Source organism: Mesoplodon mirus (genome assembly GCF_964341445.2).
Source record: "Mesoplodon mirus genome assembly, chromosome: 2".
Classification (NCBI taxonomy): domain Eukaryota; kingdom Metazoa; phylum Chordata; class Mammalia; order Artiodactyla; family Ziphiidae; genus Mesoplodon; species Mesoplodon mirus.
This window is the reverse complement of record NC_138977.1, coordinates 153,745,629-153,767,003: the sequence shown is the minus strand read 5'-3', so window position 1 is coordinate 153,767,003 and position 21,375 is coordinate 153,745,629. Positions and strand designations below refer to the sequence as shown.

The following is a 21,375-nucleotide window of genomic DNA, read 5'->3' as shown; positions in this document are numbered from 1 at the left end:
CATCTGGGAATTTCCTGGTGGTCCAGTGGTTAAGACTCCGAGCTCCCACTGCAGGGAGCACGGGTCCATTCGCTGGTCGGGGAACTTAAGATCCTGCATGCCACATGCCGTGTGGCACAGCCAAAAAAAAAAAAGGTAACATCTATTATTCCATGAACATGATGATGGTCTGTGAGTGGGACTGCCGGACAGTGCATAGTAACTAACATGCAAGATACTGACAGAATCAAACTTTGCAAGTGTGTAGCCTCTACTGACTAAGAATTAACTGTGTTTTATATTTCTCCCTCAAAATGCCATGTAATAGTTCTTGAAGGCTCATTTTCTTTTTTTAAGTGAGAGTTAAAGTCCTATATAAAAAGTGATAATTCATATGTTGATTAATTTATATGACCAAGTAAAACAAGTCATCGATAAATTACACAAATGAGTAAGAATGTGAATTTGAAAAATTTAATAAAGAATGAATTTCAGATATTAAAGGAAAACAACAAATTACTAGGTTCAAAAACTTTTTAAAACATTATAAAGTTTTATAAAAAGTCACAAAATACAAGTTAAATCAGTCAGGTATTTTGAGTAACCTTGCAATTTACTACAAAAGTCAAGTATTACAAATGCTTGTGGATTTTTATTTATAGGAATTCCCTGAGGATTTCATTTCTACATATGTCAAACCCCTTCACCGTGTCCAATATGAGCTATTTTTTTGTAAAGTTCTCTTATTAAAGCTTAAGACATTTAAAATTGCTGCACCATTTAACTTGCTTCAACCTAGTGATATTTCTTTATATAAAAATACAGATACATAAAACAAAATAGCACCTATCAATCATTTAGATTTTGGAAAGAAATGCAGCTTTTTAGTTAGCATTGAGGCAAAGCAGGGCACCTGCTTCTTTCCAATTGCACTTGGGTCTCTGCAGATGTCCACTCGGCGCTGAGAAACTTTCCTGTTCACCAGCGTGAGGAGTTCTGTGAACTCTAAGGAGGACCCGAACTTTCCCAGCATCTCGCACAAATCTTGAATGTACCATGAGCCATTCACAGTTTCCCGATGAGAATAATAACCTAAAAAAGATAGACAGGAGAGCCACTGAAGTTTTCTGGTCACTTACTGTGACAGAAAAACACCTTTAAAAAGTCTGAGTTCTTAAAAATCCTTGGAGAAGACTAAGATGTGCCGTGATACAGTTTTAAAAGTTTTCTCTGTTGACTATTCTCATGTGGGAAAAATGATTAGTTCCATACAGTTCTATAAAAATAGGGTTAATGCTATGTAATTTTCTCCCTTTCCTAAAAATTCCCATGATAGTAGTAAGCAGGCAATGATTTCTGAGACAAGCGATTAGAAAAAAGAAAGACATAAAATTATTTACTGCAACAGCAGAGAACAACTGTCATCAGAATATTTTTCAACGTTTTCCGTGAGCGTTACCACAAAAGCAGTGTCACCATCAGTAATTGACATATTCTGCTGCTAATATTCAATATAATTAGCCTTGTAGCTTTATTTAACATAGTTCTCAGGAAGGATTTTTCTATAAGGTATTTTATACATTTAGATATCACTTTGATCACATGGCACAAAGATCCATTAAGCCTCTGAGCTTCACGACCAAATCACATGCCCCATTAGAAAGACCTCAGCTAAATCAAGCCAACGTGAAACTTACAGGAACTTAGCCAAGAAAGCCAATTATACATTTGTATTAAACACCCACACACCTTCTGCCACAGAGTAACACATGAGGAAGTCTGCTCCAGCAGGAAGTGTATAAACTGAGGCTGCATCCACCTGGGTTATGTTGACATTCAGCTTGTTTGTCTGATGATCCACTGCATCCAAAGGGATGACTGGCACATCGTGCTGGTTTCCCCGACATGCCTACGAGACAAGGAGGAAAATCCCCTCCTTTACTTAGCTATTCTTCCCAATGCTTCATGTTCACAGTGAATGTGTGATTCAGTACGCCTCCACTGCAACATCAACAGAAGCCACTTTATAGGCGCTTCAGAAACGATGCATTCAGGTTTAGAGCAGGCCAAAGCTGACAGGTTTTTTCCTACTTATGTTTCCCTATAGTTAATGTTGATTGAATGGTACACTGTAAAAGGGAAAGCATCTGTGGTTTTACAGTTTCTTAGGGATTACCCACACCATAGCACCAAGAGTCACCCTTTCTTTTAAAAGCTATAGTATGTCCCTAAGTGTTTCTATATAATCAGGTAATATATTCCCAGATTGGGTTTTCCTTGCCAAGCAGCCGCCATAAATTGTTAAGGGTCAAAATGACACCACATGACCTGAGAGGACATCTATTAATGTGCCTCCTACCTTTTGCTCCTACTTTAAAGTGAGGGCTCAAATTCTTACTAATTCTGACTCACACAAGGGCTAACATTAATTTCTACTCAAATAACTATTATGGGCTGCATTTTGTCCCTCCCCGATTTATACACTAAAGACTTCAATATATAACATATAACCCCCAGTATTTCAAATGTGACTGTATTTGCTGATATGGCCTTTAAAGAGATAATTAAGGTAAAATGAGGTCCTATTGGTGGGCCCTAACCCACTATGACTGGTGTCCTTATAAAAAGAGACCAGGACACAGACATGCACAGAGGAAAGACCATGTGAACAGAAGCCACCTCCCAGTCGAGGAGAGAGGCCTGAGAAGAAATCAACCCTGCTGACACCTTGATCTCAGACTTCTAACCTCCAGAACTGCAAGAAAATAAATTTCTCTTGTCTAAACTACCCAGTTTGTGTACAGGTAGACCTCAGAGAGATTGCAGATTCGGTTCCAGACTACAGCAACACAGTGAGTATTGCAATAAAGTGAGTCACATGAATTTTCTGGTTTCCCAGTGCATATAAAAGTTATGTTTACACTATACTGTAGTCTATTAAGTGTGCAATAGCATTATGTCTAAAAGTACAGACCTTAATTAAAAAATACTTTATTGCTAAAAAATGCTAACCATCACCTGAGTCTTCAGCTAGTCATCTTTTTGCAATAGTAATGTCAAAATCACAATCATAACAAATATAAGAATGAAGAAGTTTGAAATATGAAAATTACCAAAATATGACACAGAAATGAAGTGAGCAAATGCTGTTGGAAAAATGGCATCAACACAGGGTTGCCACAAACCTTCAGTTTGTTAAAAAAAAAAAAAAAGCACTATCTGCAAAGTGCAATAAAGTGAGGTTATGCCTGTACTTTGTTCTGGGAGCCCCAGTAAACTGAATACAGTGCTCTAACAGGATTCTGCTGTAGTATTATAAATGCATTCATCAATTCTGAAATGGCTGAAGAATTAGAAGCTTTGAAAGAAACAGTTCGGATGGATCTCAGAGTTATCATATAAATAGAAGATCCCTAACATCCTATTTTTTACAGGGAGATTTTGGTCTTATATAGTATTACCAGGCTTATTTTCAGACCTTATTTTCAACTGTCTTCCTAAATGGAATGTAGAACACATAGAACTCAGTGCCATCACTTGCCAAATCAGCTGCAGCAAGAATAAGAGCCAGCCTTTACCGGGGGCCTGCCATGTGCCAGGCACTGTTCGAAGTGTTTTTCATGTTAGGCCAGATTGTTTTATCCTCTCAACCACCCCATGAGCCAGTGCTATTTTATCCCTGTGTCACAGATGAAGAACCTGAGGCATAGAGAAATGAAATAAATAACTTGGCAAAACATTTTCCTCCTTTGTGGCCCATGAGTTATTTCCAATTCTCCTGTCTGACAGTGCTGGCCACTCCCTTTTTCATGAGCAGTCTCACCTGTCATTTTTTTTTTTTAATATTTATTTACTTTTTGGCTGCGTTGGGTCTTCGTTGCTGTGCGCAGGCGGGCTTTTCTCTCTAGTTTTGGCGAGCGGGGGCTACTCTTTGTTGTGGTGCACGGGCTTCTCATTGCGGTGGCTTCTCTTGCCGCGAAGCACGGGCTCTAGGTGCGCGGGCTTCTGTAGCTGTGGCTCGTGGCTCTAGAGCGCAGGCTCAGTAGTTGTGGTACACTGGCTTAGTTGCTCCGCGACTTGCAGGATCTTAGTTCCCCGACCAGGGATTGAACTCGGGGCCCTGGCAGTGAGAGCACTGAGTCCTAACCTCTGGACTGCCACGGAATTCCCTCTACACCCGTTTTCCAGGCTTTACTTGACATGGGGAAACTCATCTACTCCCATGCCTTCCAGTACCACCCACCCATCCCCTCATTACTCCCAAACTTATTTCTCTAATCCAGGCTGCCTTTCTCAAGTTCTAGACCTGTATCTCCAACGACATGTCCCACAGACACCCCAGTGCAGCTATCCAAACATGAAACCAGGGAGCCATCCTTGACTTTTTTTTTTTTTTTTTATAGCCCCCCTACTCCCTTCCTCAGGGTACGGCAGGGTGTGAAACGTGGCTGTGTCCTCCATGCCGTTCATGGAAATAGAGGATTGCAGCCCTGGAACGTGAGGAATTCTCTTTTTTGTTCAGAATCCTTATTGAGGTACCAAATGATGTTATTCAAGCCCCCAAATATTTTTATCCCCGATACCAGTTTGGCAGTGGGTAACCGCATCTTGGCCTAAGGGAAAATGTGAAAGGACGATGAAAGGATGAAGCAACTAGGACTAGAAGTCTTTATGCCCACATTCTTCCCACCGGCTAGCACGCTCTCCAACCCCCAAACCAAACTTGGTCTGAACAGGTGGCCCTGCACTGCACTTGCCCACCAGCAGATGCTCGTCCAGCGGCTCTGCCTTGACACTGGGCTGGGCCAGGGAGCAGCACATTCGTTATTTTGAGTCATTTCCAACGTCAATCCGAGTAATAAAGATACTGAGAATCTTTATGTTAAGAAAGAATACTAACAGCTCAAACTGTGACTCTAGCTAGGATTCAAAAAGAGCCTATCTGATTACTGGAGAAAGTTACTTCCAAAATCAGCTTTAGTTCTTTCTAGTCACACGTACGGAACCATGGCCTTGATAATTAAGACTATAACATAATCAGTCATACCTGAATGATAAATATCTTGGGTTTTCCAACCAGGCTCTGACACCTGTCTCCTTTGAACAAGCCAGTCAGTGTCTGAATTTCAATCTTGGTATCATATGCATAGATGTGGTTCCCTTCACCATGACTCAGGAAAACACACAAAAAGCAATCGGCGTCTGCATGGCTAGCGGTTGATGCTAAAAAGGCCCCCAAAAGTTATTTAGAAATGAAAATAAGGTGCTTATTATCTACATCTAAAAATTTAATTTACTAATATTAGAATAAAGTTACATACATACAATTGAAGGAGGGGAAAATATGTTATTATAATATAAAATGTCTGTAATGAAACAACTTATTTTAGTATTTAGTCAAGCAATAATTTATACCATACTATATCTGATTTTTTAAAAATCCAAATTATTACAGTTCAAAGTAATAGAGGTGAACAGATTTTGTTAGCCCTCCTAAAACACAGAATAATGACATGGAAAACCTAAAGGGATTATTGTGGGGAACGCCCTTAAAAGATCCAAGTCATTTTGGCAATATAAGTTTCTTTGAGTCAGCAGAGACCTTCTGGAAAGACCCAAAACCTACTACATAACACCTCCCTATGTGTTGCTGCTCCTCCAAGGAGTGCAGCACCTTCACTATATGTCCGCGGCACTCAGAGCTTCCGAAAGAGTATTAAGACAGGAGAGTGATGTCCTCCAAAGCTGAGGAGCAAGCAAAGTAGAAAACCTAGTAAGCAGCCAGTTGAAATTATTTACAGGTTAAAGAAGAACTCTGGTATGATGTTCCTCAAAAAATTAAAAATAGAACTACTGTATCCTGCACTTCCACTTCTGGGTATTGATCTGAAGACAACAAAAATGCTCATTTGAAAAGATATATGAACCCTCATACTCATTGCAGCAATTATTACAACAGCCAAGATATGGAAGCAACCTAAATGTCCAACAATGGATGAATGGATAAAAAAAACGTGTGTATATACAGTGGCTTACCATTCAGCCATTAAGAAAAGAAATCTCGCCATTGGCAACAACATGACTGAATCCTGAGAGCATTATGCTAAGTGAGAGAAGGCAGAGAAAGACGTGGTCTCACTATATGTGGAATCCAAAACACCAGCCAGCAAGCAGGCGACCAACCTCAAAGATGCTGAGAACAGACTGGTGGCTGCTGGGGCAGAGGCTGGGGTGGGGTGGGTGTGGCAAAGTGGGGGAGGGGGCAGAAGGTACTAACTTCCAGTTACACAAATACGTTAAGTCCCGGGGATGTAATGGACAGCATGATGACTGTAGTTAACAATACGGTATCGCATACTGGAAAGCTGCCGAGAGAGATCATCTTCAAAAGTCCTCATCACAAGAAAGGACAGTCTTTGTAAGTACGTATGGTGACAGATGGTCACTAGACTTCCTGTGGTGATCGTTTCCCAATGTATGCAAATATCAAATCATTATGCTGTATACCTGAAACTAATGTTATATGTCAATTATACCTCAATTTAAAAAAAAGCTCGGAAGAAAGTTTAATTATGTAAATGTTATAATAGTCCGTTGACAAATTACTTAAAAATCCACGACATGTAGTGATTATTACAAACCTAAGTTGTTAATTTACCTACTACTGCATAGTGATGTAGAAATTAAGAGATAATGTATATAAATCAACAGTATTATGAAGCCAGTAAAAAACCTGGGTATGGAAGGAGTCAATTAAAAAATGACTACCCACCATCTGTAGTATTTGCATTTTTGGCTTTTAATTGCCAAATGAAAAGATCATTTCATTCATTTTTAGAGTAATAGACTGTAACTAGTGGTATATAGACTGTAACTTTGGAGGCATAATACTTTGCAAAGGTCTCTAAATCTGGTAGGTAACACAATCAGAGAAGCGCAACCAAAACCTATAACCCATGCTCAATTAATTGACAAGCCTTTTTCACAGTACGGTTAACTATTTGGACCTATCTTTACACATAGGATAATTGAAAACTACTCAATCCCATCGGAGGAATATGAATAAGAAAACTATTGATACCTACCCTCGTGAATTTTGAGCAGTAGTTCTTCTGCTTTAAGATCATCAAAGCATTTCACTTCAAATCCTAGATCTGAAAACCTGGAGATGATAAATTAAATTGGATGTTAGCTTATGAGCTATTCAAAGCTGTCACATACCCCTAATTATTTGAAGAATCTGTACACATTTTTATGACATATAAATTGAGTTTTCTTTAGAGAGAAAGAAAAATCAAATATGACAATGATGGTTTTCCTTGATAACCCACGGTAGGAAGGGATTTATTCATGATAACTGATTTAAGTTACAATACTGCCATCTACTATGCAGACAGATTTATAACAATGCAAAGAATGTTAACATTTAATAGAACAGGATTAGGGGGGAAATTCAGGCAAGTTCTTAAGGGAGGCTGTGCCCAAATGAGGTTCATCCTCAAATACTCTTGCTCTGTTATTTCATCAGTGTGGACAAGTTTTGATAAGTAGTTATCACTTAAATATCTCACCATCTTGACATATAGATCAAACCATACTACCTGCGCTTAAGATTGTCTCTGTCGGTGCTGGTGCCCTGCCTGTCTGGTAGGGTTAAGTGCCAGAAGAACCTCTCATGATTGAAGATTAAAGCAATTCCTCTCCTCTTGTGGTCCATTTTGTACGTTTCTGCCGGATCAAACACTTCTCTGTTTATGAAAAGTTTTAAAAACAATCACTTAAGTCATATTAAATAACGAGCTCCTCCAAGCCCAAGGTCAACATATAGAGTAGATAGAGGTCTGCTGCATCCTCCTCCTCTGCCAGGCGGACAGACCACTGGTGTGCCCGAGGGAAGCCTCCCAGCCACACTGGCAAGGAAAGTCCTGAAATATTGGGTGGGCCAAAAAGTTCCTTCGGAATTTTAGTAAAAGACAGACACATTTTCCATCTTCACCAAGAACTTTATTGAACAACATATTCACCATTTTGTTACACTACCTTCTGCCATTTTTCAGGCAACTTCAATTCCATCTTCTCAAAACTTTTACTCTTTTTGAGCAAAGAACTGTTCCAGGCGCCTTTTACAGTCTACCAGGGAATTGAAATTTTTTCCATTAAGAGAATTTTGTAAAGACTGAAGTAAATGGAGATCTGAAGGTGCAATGTCTGGTGAATACGGCAGATGAATCAGAACTTCCCAGCCAAGCTGTAACAGTATTTGCCTGGTCATCAGAGGAACATGCAGTCTTGCGTTATCCTGATGGAAGATTATGAATTTTCTGTTGACTAATTCTAGGCGCTTTCATCGAGTTCTGCTTTCAGTTGGTCTAACTGGGAGCAGTACTTGTTGGAATGAATCGTTTGGTTTTCCGGAAGGAGCTCATAATACAGAACTCCCTTCCAATCCCACCATAGACACAACATCACCTTCTTTGGAATGAAGACCGGCCTTTGGTGTGGTTGATGGTGGCTCATTTTGCTTGCCCCACGATCTCTTCCGTTCCACATTATTGCACAGTATCCACGTTTTGTCGCCTGTCACAATTTGTTTTAAAAATGGAACGTTTTAATTACATAAAGAATCGCATGCGGAAATACGGTCAAGAAGGTTTTTTTCACTTGACTTATGTGGAACCCAAACATCAAAGTGACTGACATAACCAAGCTGGTGCAGATGATTTTCAGTGCTTGATTTGGGTATTTTGAGTATGTCAGCTATCTCCCAAGTGGTATAACGTTGACTGTCCTCAATTAATGTCTCGATTTGATCGCTATCAACTTCAACTGGTCTACGTGACCGTGGAGCATCGTCCAGCGAGCAATCTCCAGCACGAAACTTCGCAAACCACTTCTGACACGTTCGATCAGCCACAACACCTTCTCCATACGCTGCACAAATCTTTGTGTTTCGGTTGCATTTTTACCTTTCTTGAAATAATAAAGCATAATATGTTGGAAATGTTGCTTTTTTCCTTCCATCTTCAATATTAAAATGGCTACACAAAGATTCACCAATTTTGGTAAGTTTTTTTTTCAAATGCATGCTGATATGACAGCTGTCACAATACAATCTAACAAAATTGTTTTGAATGAAGTTAAAGACAACTAAGTGCTACGAGAGCCACTGAATGGAAAAAAGCGAACAAGCTTTTTGGCCCACCCAATATTCCTGTACCAACGGGTAACAGCAGCCATCCTGAGCACCCCTACACCCAACCCAATCCCTCTGCATGGGTGTCTTTCCCCCAGGTCTCCAGGAGTCAGTGACCAAGGACAACGGCCTGGCCCAGGCCTAGCCCCAGGGCCCATGCCATCCCAACTGTTCAGTATTTTGAACCTCAGTCTAGGTCCCTTCACAGCCAGGGGCAGCACACCTACACTAACCTGCACATCTACAAACCAACCCTCCAAATGCTAAAACCTGACATTCTCAGTTCTGCTTTCTAGCTCCCAGGTCCCTTTCTTGCTTTGATTTCTGTAGGCTGATCATGATCACCAAAGGAAAAGACCTTTACTGGTAAAGAGCACATTTTTACCTCATAGGGAAGGCATCTGTTTCTGTCATGTTTTGTTCACCTATTAAAAAAAAGTTGGGTTTTGTTAATATACTGTTTGACTTACGGTCATAAAACACATCAGGAACTCCCAGCTGCTTTGACTCCTATACTCTTAAGCCCCTTCTGTCTTGGTTAGTTTAAAGGTCAAAGTATGTGAGAAGGAGTAAGGGGGAAGGAAGGGAAAGTGCTATTAATAATAAACAAATCAGAGTGGCACGGACTTATATATACATTACCAAATGTAAAATAGATAGCTAGTGGGAAGCAGCCGCATAGCACAGGGAGATCAGCTCAGTGCTTTGTGACCACCTAGAGAGGTGGGATAGGGAGGGTGGGAGGGAGGGAGACGCAAGAGGGAAGAGATATGGGGATATATGTATACGTATAGCTGATTCACTTTGTTGTAAAGCAGAAACTAACACACCGTTTTAAAGCAATTATACTCCAATAAAGATGTTAAAAAAATAAACAAATAACTATAAATTAACAGCTCAATTTTTTCTCACCCCCAACTCTTACGTGCAAAATAAAACAGATTAGAAATGGAGAAAATAAAAAAAAATTTTTTTAATGGAGAAAATATTACTCAAACACATTTGTTGCAAAATGTCTAAAGTAACAAATGTAGCTCTGTGATTATGCAGCTCAAATGAAATATGAAATTGCTTGATATTGCAGAAAATGTTTTTGCAAATATTCTCTGAAACAGAGAAGGGATTAAGTGAAGCAAGAGAACTGAACAGAGCGTGGTTAATACTGGATTACCCTGCCACCTGGAAGAGGTCGACATTTGGTGGAGGAAGGGAAGGGGCAAAGGCTCAGACTTTGATCTCCTGAATGACACATGTGCACTTACGACCCTGTAATCGACCCTGTAATCGGGACCCTCTGCTCCTGACCCACGAACAGACTTCCCCACCCCCGAGACAGCCTCTCACTGAATCCCTCTCTACTCCTGGGAACAGTGCTGTGCAACAGAGCTCTCTACAATGACAGAATTCCCTACACCAGAGCTGTCCCATAGGGCAGCCACTGGCCACATGTGGTCTTGAGCGCTTGAAATGTGGCTAGTGTAACTGAGGAACTCAATTAAATTAATTTAAACGTGTGGCCAGTGGCTTCTGTACTGGACAGCACAGTCAGTCTAAGCATCTTCTACAAGAAGGGCCCATTCGCTCATAAATCTGTTTTTACCTGATAAACTTAAGAGCTTAAGAGGGGAGGGGAGAGAAGGTAATACAATATCAACAGTATAGCAAGATGCACCTCTCAGTTGAGGTCTTTGAAGGAAGCGCAACAGACCCTAAGGGTAGACTCCTACCCATCAACTCCTAGTCAAGAGGGTGGGGTCCCCTTCTCTCCTTGGAGTCTCTCCCTGACGCCTGACTGTTCTAACCTCACTGTCTCCTCACTGACAAAAATCCGCCCAGGGAGGGAGGATGAGGTGAGATGGGGAATTCAACTCCAGGGCCCTTTACCAGTCGTTCTCAGCCGGTTCCTCCCGTAATGCACCCAGCGTTCCAGCCAAGACCCCACGGCGGCCTTCCCCTTCCCCTGTGCCATAGGCCCCAATCAGTTTTTTCTTAACCTTTTGCATCAGTTCCTGGCCTGGGTGATAAAATGCAGATTCCTGGATCCTAACCCTGACTTACAGAATCAGAATCCTGAGAAAGGGGACAATCTGAATTTTTACCAAGGTGATTTTTACTCACACCAAAAATGAGGAGTCAAAAGCAGCCTCTAATGCATACTCCCCTCGCTCCCAAAGTTTCCGTGCTACTCCACATCCTGCTCTAAGGTGGATACTTCATATTCCACACCCTGCTTTACTGGGAATACTTCCTACCAAGCACTCCTCTATCCAGGGGGACTTCCCTACTGTACAGCTGCTCTACTGGGGGATTTCCTACTCTACGCAGTGTTCTAAAAAGGATCCCACTGACCCCACCCACTGTTCTACTAAGGTTACACGGTAGCTCATACACGGTTCCACCAGAACTCTTCCTCCTCCACACACTGATGCTGGGGATACTTCCTGCTGTACACACTGTCCTCCCAGGGACAGTACTTACTGCACACACTTCTCTACTAGAACACTTGCTGCTCTGCACACTCGACACTGGGGATACTTCCTACCACGCACAGTGCTCTCCAGGGATCCACCAACTCCTCTACCCAGAATACTTCCTGTACCACACACCAGTCTACCATGAAACCTTCAGCCCTACTCCGCTCCCAGGGCACTTCCTTCTCCACACACTGCTCTACTGGGGACACGTCCTACCCCACACACTGCTGTACAGCTGATGCTTCCTAATAAGACACCCCTCTACTTGGGATGCTGACCCAGTGAGCACACGGCTCTCTGGGGGATACTTCCGATTCCACAGTTATGCCCAGGATACCTCCTCCTACACACCCCGTTCTACCAGGGTTACTTCCTGTGCCACACAGTGTTCTACCCGGGATACAGAAACTGCTCTACTCAGGATACTTCCGACTCCACACAATGATAAACTGGGATGCTTCGTGGTCCACACACTGCTCTGCTACGGATACTTCGACTCCACGTACTGCCCTACCTAGGACACATCCTATTGCACACCATGCTCTATCCTGGAGACTTCCTACTTCACACCCTGATCTACCAAGGTTACCTGGAAACACCCGCACACCGCTCTCCCCGGGACACGTCCTACTCTTCTTACTCTACAGATCACTCTACCCAGAATTCTCCCCACTCCACACACTGCTCTACGGAGGACACTTCCTTCTCCACACACTTTCCACCGGCGATACTTCCGGCTCCACTCAGTGCTCGCCCGAGGATACATCCTACCTTTCCTACTGCACGCACTGCTCTCTGTGACATACTGCTTACTAGGACGGGGCTCCACCGGAGCAGAGTTCCTTAATAGAGACCTCTTTACCCGGATACCTCCTCCTCAACAGCGCTGTGCCCAGGGACACTTCCCTCCTGCCCCACGCACGGCTCCACTGAATGTACATCCTACGCTTCCCACTCCACAAACAGCCATACCCAGGATGCTTCCTACTCCACACGCTGTTCTCCTGGGATGCTTCCCACTCCACACGGCTCTATGGGGCATGCTTCCCACTAAGACTCCCCGCTACTCAGGGATGCTGCCCTTGTGAACACACTGCTCTTCTAGCGCATAAACTCCTCCACCCAGAAGACTTCCTACAACACACTGATACATCATGATACTTTCTAGTCCACACACTGCTCCCCCTGGGACACTTCCCACTTCTGACAATGCTCCACTGGGGATACTTCCACACCCTGCTCTTCCTGGGCTACGTCCTACTCACACACTGTTCTAACTGGGATGCCTCCTGCCCCACAATTGCTCTTCCCTGAAGAGCTCCACACCCTGTCTACCGGGGTAACTTCCTGCTCCCCACACTGCCCTACCAGAGCAGTGCAGGGTTTTCTCTCCTTCCATTTCCAAAAGCTTCTGTTCCAGGATCCTTTTAATAACCTCACAGTGCTTATCCTTAAACCAATTATACAATAAAGAAATAGAACCACTCAAACTAAACACATTAAATCCATATCTGAAAGTCAATCACCTCCTTCACCGGCCAAGAACCCGCACAGGCTGGAGAGCACCTGAGTCTCTTCTGTGATGCCCAGAGTAGTAGCAGACCCAGCAGTTCACCTCTCCCAGCTTTTGCACCTTGTTGGCTAGTGAGCCTAAGGCAGCTTGAAGTGTCCCTGGCGGAAGCTGTGCCAACTGGCCGGTCAACAAACTAACTCAAGTCGTTGAGGGTGAAAGCACTGGAGAGGTACACTCGACTGGGTCTTTAAAGTTCCTTTTTCACAGTCTGAGGAAGGAGCTTCCCAATTCTCCTGGGCTGGATGTAATTTATGCTGTGCATTTGGGTCATCTCAAATACTGCCCTCAGCTTACAGACTTAGGAAAGATGGCCAGTTTTAAGTAACTCAAGATTAATTTGTTTAAAATGACATTCAATTTCAAAGTTAACAGATAGGACAATCTCAGTGAGGCATTTTTTAAAGTTTTTTTTTGTTGTCACTGTTAACATGATAGATGTAGAAAGACACTGGGCTGTGAAAACTTTAGTTCTGATCCTCACAGGCTCTAACCTTCACTCTGCTATAAACAGGCACCCTGTATCCTGCAATACCAATTACTGACCAAGTCCAGCTGCCACTTTGTTCTAGCAGTTTGTTGAATCAGAACAGAAAGCTATGAAGACAGACATTAGAACTGAGGTTCCAATACTTTTCCTGGAGTTGATCAATTTTACCCTGCTTCCAGAGAACATACGATGCGACTCTGTCGCAGTCACTTTAAACTGCATGTACCCAGCAGACCAGCTTTCAGGAAGGGTGCGCTTTAACAAGTATCATCGTACTGCATGAATACAAACAAACTGGCTTTGTTGACATAGGGAAAATAAATCTTAATGAGGGAGATACCCTATATAACATTTACAAATTCCTGTTCATCTGCAATCTATTCATCAAAAATGGGTCCGCCACTAAACCTGACTCTTGACCTCTTCTCCCCTCTCCTAGCCTCTGATTTAAGCAATTTTCCTCTCCACCATAATGCAACCACGACTTCTTTGCTCCTTAAACAAGTTTAATCTTTACAAAACCAATCAATCATTCCTTTTTCCTCCACACCTTAATCTGTTAATGCCCCCAGCTACCATTTGTTGATGGCGTGGCACTTTAGATAACTTTATCTCACTCTGCTCCACAGGCCCTGTGAGACAGAGAAAGTGCAAGAGATTTGTCCAAGGTCAGTGCCCTGGAGTTGGTACTGAAGACCCCGTTCTGACTGTAGATTCCAAAGTCCCTACACTCCCTGTCACCATGTTAAAACCACTCCCACCAGAGAGAGACCAAAAACCTTTCTAAACTAAGTGTTCATTTCTCCCAACTTCTTCAGCATCTACGGTTGTCATCTTCATTCACTGCAGTATCTATGAAAATCTACCCATATTCCCTATCAACAATTGGTTTATTAATCCTACTTTGAGTGACTCATGTCAGGCCTGGAACACACTGGAAAAGGGGTGGGGTGGAGACTGAAAAGGGAGCAAGTAGGAAAAGGAAAGAAGCCATAAAAAGAATGGTGGGCGACATGCAGTGACTAGCGGTCCCTCAAGCATCCTGGACCCCTGCCCCTGCTTCCCACCCCTCACCACTGGTTCCAAAAGGGCAATGGCCACTGGACCTCGCACTGTCCATCAGGGTAGTGCCACTTCCTCCTGAACAACCATGGTGACTTTTACAACTTGCCTCTGGGGCAAAAGGCTTGTTTTGTGCGGCGAAGAATAAAAAGCTCTGAAATAAAGGCGCTCTGCATCGACTGGACTGCCAGCGCTTCAAACCACCCCCCACTTTTTTTTTTTTTTTACTATGGCCAGAATTTCTAAACCTTATAAGTAAAACAATAAGTGACAGGGAAGAACGTTCTAAAGCATGCATTTAGCAGTTGATTATTTTGTAGAGCATAGTTACTGTGGCTTTAACTTAAATTCACGAACAACTGCAGGTTTCCTGGAGGCTGGAGAGCCATGGCGGCTGTGCAGCCGCCGACGCCTGGATTTTGTCTCTAGGTTCAGAGTGGTCAAGCCCGGGGACCTCTCTGCCCGGGGACTGCCTCGGGCCGGTCACGCTCCATTGTTACTGCAGGCAACCACTTCTTTTGACTGAGAATTGAGAAAACAAAACAAGATCCAACCTCCAAAAGTTAACTTTCTTATGACCAGGCGCAGTTAAAGTTTAAATAGCCCCGACGGCTAGAAAGAGATCAGCGCCCGGAGGACAAAAGCGGCCAGGGCACGCCCCAGCGCTCGGCGCCGCCACCAGGAACCTAAAGGAGGCGGCGGCTAGGTTCCCGAGTTGTTTTTCTGAGCCCAGAAGCTAAGCTGAGCCCACCAGAGCTGAGCGCTTCCCTCCAAGACCCTCAATTTCTTCCGGCCGCCGAGCAAAGCCGGAGGAGCCCGCGTCCCCGCCCCCGCCTGCGCGCCCCCCCTGCACCCGCCGCCTACCTGCACCGCGAGCCCCGCGGAGCACCGGCACCGAGCTCATCGCGGCAGAGCGCGCAGCACCGACGCCCCGACGGCCTCCGCTTCCTGCAGCCGGGCTGCAGCCCCGCCCTTTCCTCCCCCCGCCCCCGCCCCCGCCCCCCCCGCGCCCGCGCTCCCTGCCCGCCGCCTGCCGGAGGGTGGGACGGAGTCGGTGGTGGCAGTGCCCCCCGCAGAGTTAAGGCCCCTTTCCCTCACACGGAGTTCGCCGAGGCAAGAGCGCCCGGGCAGGGCAGGGGACGCGGTCTCGTCCGCCTGGCGCCTTGGAGAGCCGAACCCTGCCGTGGGGAGACGTCAGATTCTATCCCGAGCACGAGCAGCGGTCCCGGGGTGGGAGGCTCCAGGCAACTGCAGATGACCTGCGGCGAGCTCCACGCTCAAGCCCCGCCCCAAGCGTTTGCTCCTCCTCACTCCCTCAAAGGTGCAGGCTGTTGTGTTCCTGTTTCCCTAGTAGTCCTTTCTCCAGTACGAGTTATTTATAGGATTTGTAAGAATATGCAGTATTTTAAAACGCTCTTTGTTTGTATAGAGGATTCGGGCCAAAGTAAACTAGATGGCACTCCAGGATTCTCAAGGGTGGCTTTTATAAGTAGAGGTAATTCGGGGAAGGAATCTTGCAGAAATTAGGAGACCGGACTCTGGGGTCTGTAGACTATGGCTTTTAACGACCCAGATCATGTCTGTTGCATTTAATTGAGCTCCTCTTCGGGTGGTTGGCTAGTGTGTAAATTTGCTTCAACGAACAACTCTGAAATCGGAAGAAAAGGTGGCTTCCCCTTTCCCAACTTCTCTGGGTCTTGCCATTGAACAAGTAACCGACATCAGACTGGGGGAAAAAATGTGTTAAGGAACCATTTCTAATACATTAAAATAAGTATAAGGGATCCGTCTCCTATAAGCATCACCCTTTATTGGGGAGGGAAAAATAAAATCTAACTTGGTAACTTTTCCTACATGTACTTGTGGTTCAAAAGTCTTGCTTGGTCATTGAATAGAATATGAAATCAAAGGATTTTACTCATCCCACGCCACTTACTGTTCAGTTCCTTGTAGGCATACAATATTTCAGGAATCACTAGCTTTGTTCCTTATTCTGCAGTGAAGACATGGAGTATCGGTATCTCCCTCGTATGGTGGTTGTTAACAACTGAGTTAAATCACTGTATTGAGAACAGTGCCTGGCTTGTGAAGAGCTCAATACATTTTTACTGCCACCAGCTTAAGCTTATTGAAAGTAAAATTGGCCTTCTCACGGTTTCCCCATTACGAAGTAGTTGCTTAGTATGTAGGAGGCGCTCAATAAATATTTATCCATTGAATGAGATTCAGGGTTTCAGCATTTGCACTCTGGACTTTACCCAGTTTGAATGAGTTATCTGACCACCAGAGCTTCCTGTCCTTCTGCCTGGTTTTCAGGGTCTCCTCTGCTTGAGCCCTGAAAACACTCCTTATATAGAAGCGGAACTCCAATTGGCTGACCTTCCATTTATCTGAAAGGAGCAGATGAAAGGAATCTGTTTTATCCCCCTAAGTGTCTTGTTATCTCAGAATATTGTATTGCTTTTATAGTATGTGGTTATATAAAGATATTGCCTACCTTAAGAGATATAAATACAAAGCATTAGGATACTTATTTCACAATTATAAATGCTAAATTCTAGCTTTTTAAAGCAATAGCTATCCCCCCAGTAAAAAGGGTAAGTGCCTGGGATTGGGAAGTGGGCTGCCTAGGTTCGAATCCCGACCCCACCATTTTATTGGCTGTGAGACCATGGACAGTTTAACCTCTCCCAGCTTCAAATTCTTCTGTGTAAAATGGGGATCAAATTTACTCAATAGCTGAGATAGTAACTGCCGAAGTCCCAGAATAGTACCCAGCCCACAATAAGTTTTCAGTACATGTTATTTTTAGCTACTGAAGATTACCTACACCAGTTCTCAAACCGTAGTCTCTGAACCAGCAGGATCAACATCATCTGGGAACATACTAGAAATGCAAACTCTTGGGACCTACACAATCAGACCTACTGGATGAGAAACTGGGGGTGGCGTCCAGCAGCTCATTTTAACAAGCCCTCCAGTGATTCTGCTGCAGGGTCACGTTTGAGACATAGACTAATTAGAATCCTACCAAGGAATCTCTTCCTTCTCAAAGAAGAAAAGAACCCAAAGCATTTCCATATTATTAAAATAATTAAGATATACTGAAGACCAAAAGTTAACGGACAGGATGGCTTGATTCTTGCCATTATAGTGACCTTTAGTGACTTTAATTTTTAGTGACTTTTAGAAGTCACGTTTATGGAATTTTCTGAAACTGAAGCTCTTAGCCAACTGTTACCTATTCAAGGAATGAAATAAATGCAATAAATTCAGAGATAATTCTAAAACTTAAATTTTGGCCTTTTTTCAGTGTTTACCCCACTAAACCTTGTTTTTTTCTATATAAATCATAGGAATACCAAATTTCTATAATTCTGATTACTACACTTAAGAAAACTTGAGAGCCAACAAAGACATATTTGTAAAGTAGGCAGCGGGGAGACTCTGAAGGATGTTTTGGAAACCTAATAAGCCCGAGACAAAAAAAAAAGCAGAACATCACGGTGACCTGTATGCAAATATGACACTGCTGATCTGGTTTTATTTTTATTTTTATTTTTATTTTTTTTGCGGTACGTGGGCCTCTCACTGTTGTGGCCTCTCCCGTTGCGGAGCACAGGCTCAGTGGCCATGGCTCACGGGCCCAGCCGCTCCGCGGCATGTGGGATCTTCCCGGACCGGGGCACGAACCCGTGTCCCCTGCATCGGCAGGCGGACTCTCAACCACTGCGCCACCAGGGAAGCCCTATTGATAACTATTCATTTAGTTATTTTTCATATACTGGCTGTACACAATTCTGTGAAGAAAAACAGCAAACTAAAGGGGCTATTTCAATCATCAGAGCCAGGTGTTATACAAGACTTGAATATACTGCAGGGAGTATCTGTGATTTTGACCAATGCAATGTAATCTACGTGGAAGGATCCTTACCTAATAGGTTTCAGTCTACTCCCCAAAGTTACTAAAGTCAGTCTACTAAAAAGAGTTGTTTTTATAGAAGGACTCCATTGTCTTCATTTTGTTAGATGTTATTCCTGTTTTGTACCAGGATAAAATAATGACCATTTTGACCTCCTGCCAACCTTGTACTTCTATAAATACTGACAGAAATATCACTTTTTCATTTTAGGGGGAAGTAGTTATAAGCTAACAAAACAACTTTTTAATTAGTACTACTAGTCTAGACTAGTCTAGGGGGTCACTGAAGGAAATCCTGCTCGAGAAGATGTGTTTGCCCTCATATTTCAATTCTGTCTTCCTTACAACTCCTTTGTGCCCAGTTTCTCCACCTATGAAACGCATACAGCCATATCTGTCCCTGGAAGAGGTGTGCCAAAAGACTTTAAAAAGACAGGCATTATTTGAAGGCAATATAGTTTTATTATTTTAAAATATCAATGTATGTCTTGCAAACAGCTGCTAAAAGCTAGTTTTCTGGAGGTGATTTTTAAAATTTATTCTGTGGATAAGGAAAATACCATCCTTAAAGCTTAAATATATGCCCTGTCATACAGAATTCAAGTGAAGACAGTACAAACTTATCTTCAGCTTAATATATATACACATAAATAATTACAGATATGTACATGTACATGGGTTAATATACACGTATTTCCTAGCTCTGTTTGCTGGGAGGGTCCAGAAGCAGTGATATCCCAGTAGAAACAAGCTATCCAGTGTCCAGATCTGGGTTTCTAAGTTCCACTGTAAACCATTCTTCAATAAAAGGGACCTTTGAAAAGAGGCTGATTCTAGGGCTGGGGCTGGGAATATATAAGATGAGCCTGAAGCAACTTTCCTACTTTCTTACCAGAAAGGATGGAGATGCTCAAAAGTCAAAAGGATGGTGCAGGTCAAAGACACACAGAGTCAACCTGACGTAACTCCCAATGGCCAAGCTGGAACAATTTGTAAATATTACCCACAGTACAAAAGAAATAGGCATGAATCCATATTGACACAAATAACTGAATAATAAACGGGTGTGGGAAGGGGTGGATGGTGACAAGAATTTCAAATACTACAATAGATACACCCCCCTCCCAGGAGGCGGAATATAATCTTGCCCACCCCTCGCCTCCCACAGACTGGACTTGGTGACTGGTTTCCAAAGAACAAAAGCATGGAAAGGGAAAAACAGTAGCTTTACAGTGGAGGAAACTAACAGACACTACCTTAACCAAATGTCTAGAGTTTACACAACATCAAGTTGACAGCAGTCAACTACCGATATGATTTGATGAGAAGAACCACTCACCTCTTCGTTTTCTTCCTAAAAATCCATAACCCTAGTCCAAACATGAGGAAAACGTTACGACTAACCCAAATTGAAGGACATTCTACAAGACACCTGACCAGTACTCCTCAAAACTGTCAAGGTTATGAAAAACAAGGAAAGACGAGGAACCGTCACAGACTAGAGGCTAATTAGACATGGTGTATCCTAAAGTGGATCCTGGAAAAGAAAAATGACATTAGTGGAAAAACTAGTGTAATCCTAATAAAGTCTAGAGTTTCGTTAATAGTAATTACCAGTGTTGGTTTCTTAACAAATGTTTCGTGTTTATGTAAAATGTTAACATTAGGGGTAAGGAGTATAACAAGAAGCCTCTATACTATCCCTGCAACTCTTCTGTAAACCTAAAATTATTCCTAGATAAGTTTTTAAAATTTGAACATAAAAACTGCTTCTGATTTTTGTACATAATTTATGACCATGAATTAAATATTTTACAAAGAGATTCTGACTTTGTCATCTTGAGAAAGCCAATGCTGCCAAGAAAATCCATGAATTTATTACAAGTTTAAAGTTACCCGGTTAAGCAATGCAACTGGAGCCCAGTTTGCTTACTTAGCCCTGAGGGATACACTTGCCTTGTCTAATAGAGGACACATCTATTAGCAGAATAGCTGCCACCATCTCAGTTTGGAAAGCCATCAGGTTCTCAGCAATAACATATATTCAAAGTTAGGAATGTGGCCCTTTTTCCAGAACGTATTTTTCATTCATCCCAATTCTGCCTGTATTGATTTAGAAAGAACCACTTCTGCTGGTGCTGTCTTTCTCTGACTTTCCAAGCAGTTCATCTTAATAACTTTGGCCAGAGGTTACCCAAAAAATATACATGGCTTGGGATCTTGGGCTAGGGAAAGTCGACAGCCAGTGGTAAGCAAAGAATGGTAGAGGAACACAGCTGAGCTTTCCAAGGGGTTGAAAAGCTTTCAATCCTCACAGACATTTTCAGAGGCAGTTGAAGTTCTGGGATTTGCTCTTAAACATCTGTTAATAATTTTCTATAAAAGATAGTTCTTTGGATCCTGCTTTTCCATCCCTTTTGACTCCACAGTTAAAGACTTAAAAAACCCAACAATATCAAGAACAATTTTTATGAAGGCCAATATTAGTAAAAGGTTTACAGTCTTTTAAAAATATCCCAGAATCTACCAAGATTAAGTCCTAGGGAGTAAACACCAAAGCATATAACGCATATAATGCTCTGATGTGTATATTAAACAACTTTTCATTTGTCTCATTAAATCCATCTTTTCTCCAATTTAGGCAAAGTTTATAGCAAAATGAAATGAAATTTGTCATGAGTGGTT

The 21,375-nt window shown here is 42.7% G+C and overlaps 1 protein-coding gene across 5 annotated transcripts; it reads right to left on the bottom strand.

Moving 5' to 3' along the window:
* Window positions 1-431: 431 nt before the first annotated feature.
* CASP6 (caspase 6) lies at window positions 432-16,016 on the bottom strand. Of its 5 annotated transcripts, none has more exons than XM_082635368.1 (8): window positions 15,867-16,016; window positions 15,100-15,290; window positions 9,558-9,597; window positions 7,581-7,727; window positions 7,065-7,141; window positions 5,027-5,202; window positions 1,729-1,888; window positions 432-1,071 (listed from the first exon to the last, which is right to left on the bottom strand). In XM_082635368.1, the coding sequence occupies exons 3-8, from the start codon at window positions 9,584-9,586 to the stop codon at window positions 833-835; spliced, it is 828 nt and encodes a 275-aa protein (XP_082491494.1). In that variant the 5' UTR covers window positions 9,587-9,597; window positions 15,100-15,290; window positions 15,867-16,016; the 3' UTR covers window positions 432-832. The 5 variants fall into 5 exon arrangements, with proteins under 5 accessions (XP_082491494.1, XP_082491493.1, XP_082491495.1 ...); XM_082635367.1 differs by lacking the exon at window positions 15,867-16,016 and adding an exon at window positions 15,633-15,719; XM_082635369.1 differs by lacking the exon at window positions 15,867-16,016 and adding an exon at window positions 15,633-15,719 and having other exon boundaries at window positions 15,126-15,290.
* Between the last annotated feature and the right edge of the window lie 5,359 nt (window positions 16,017-21,375).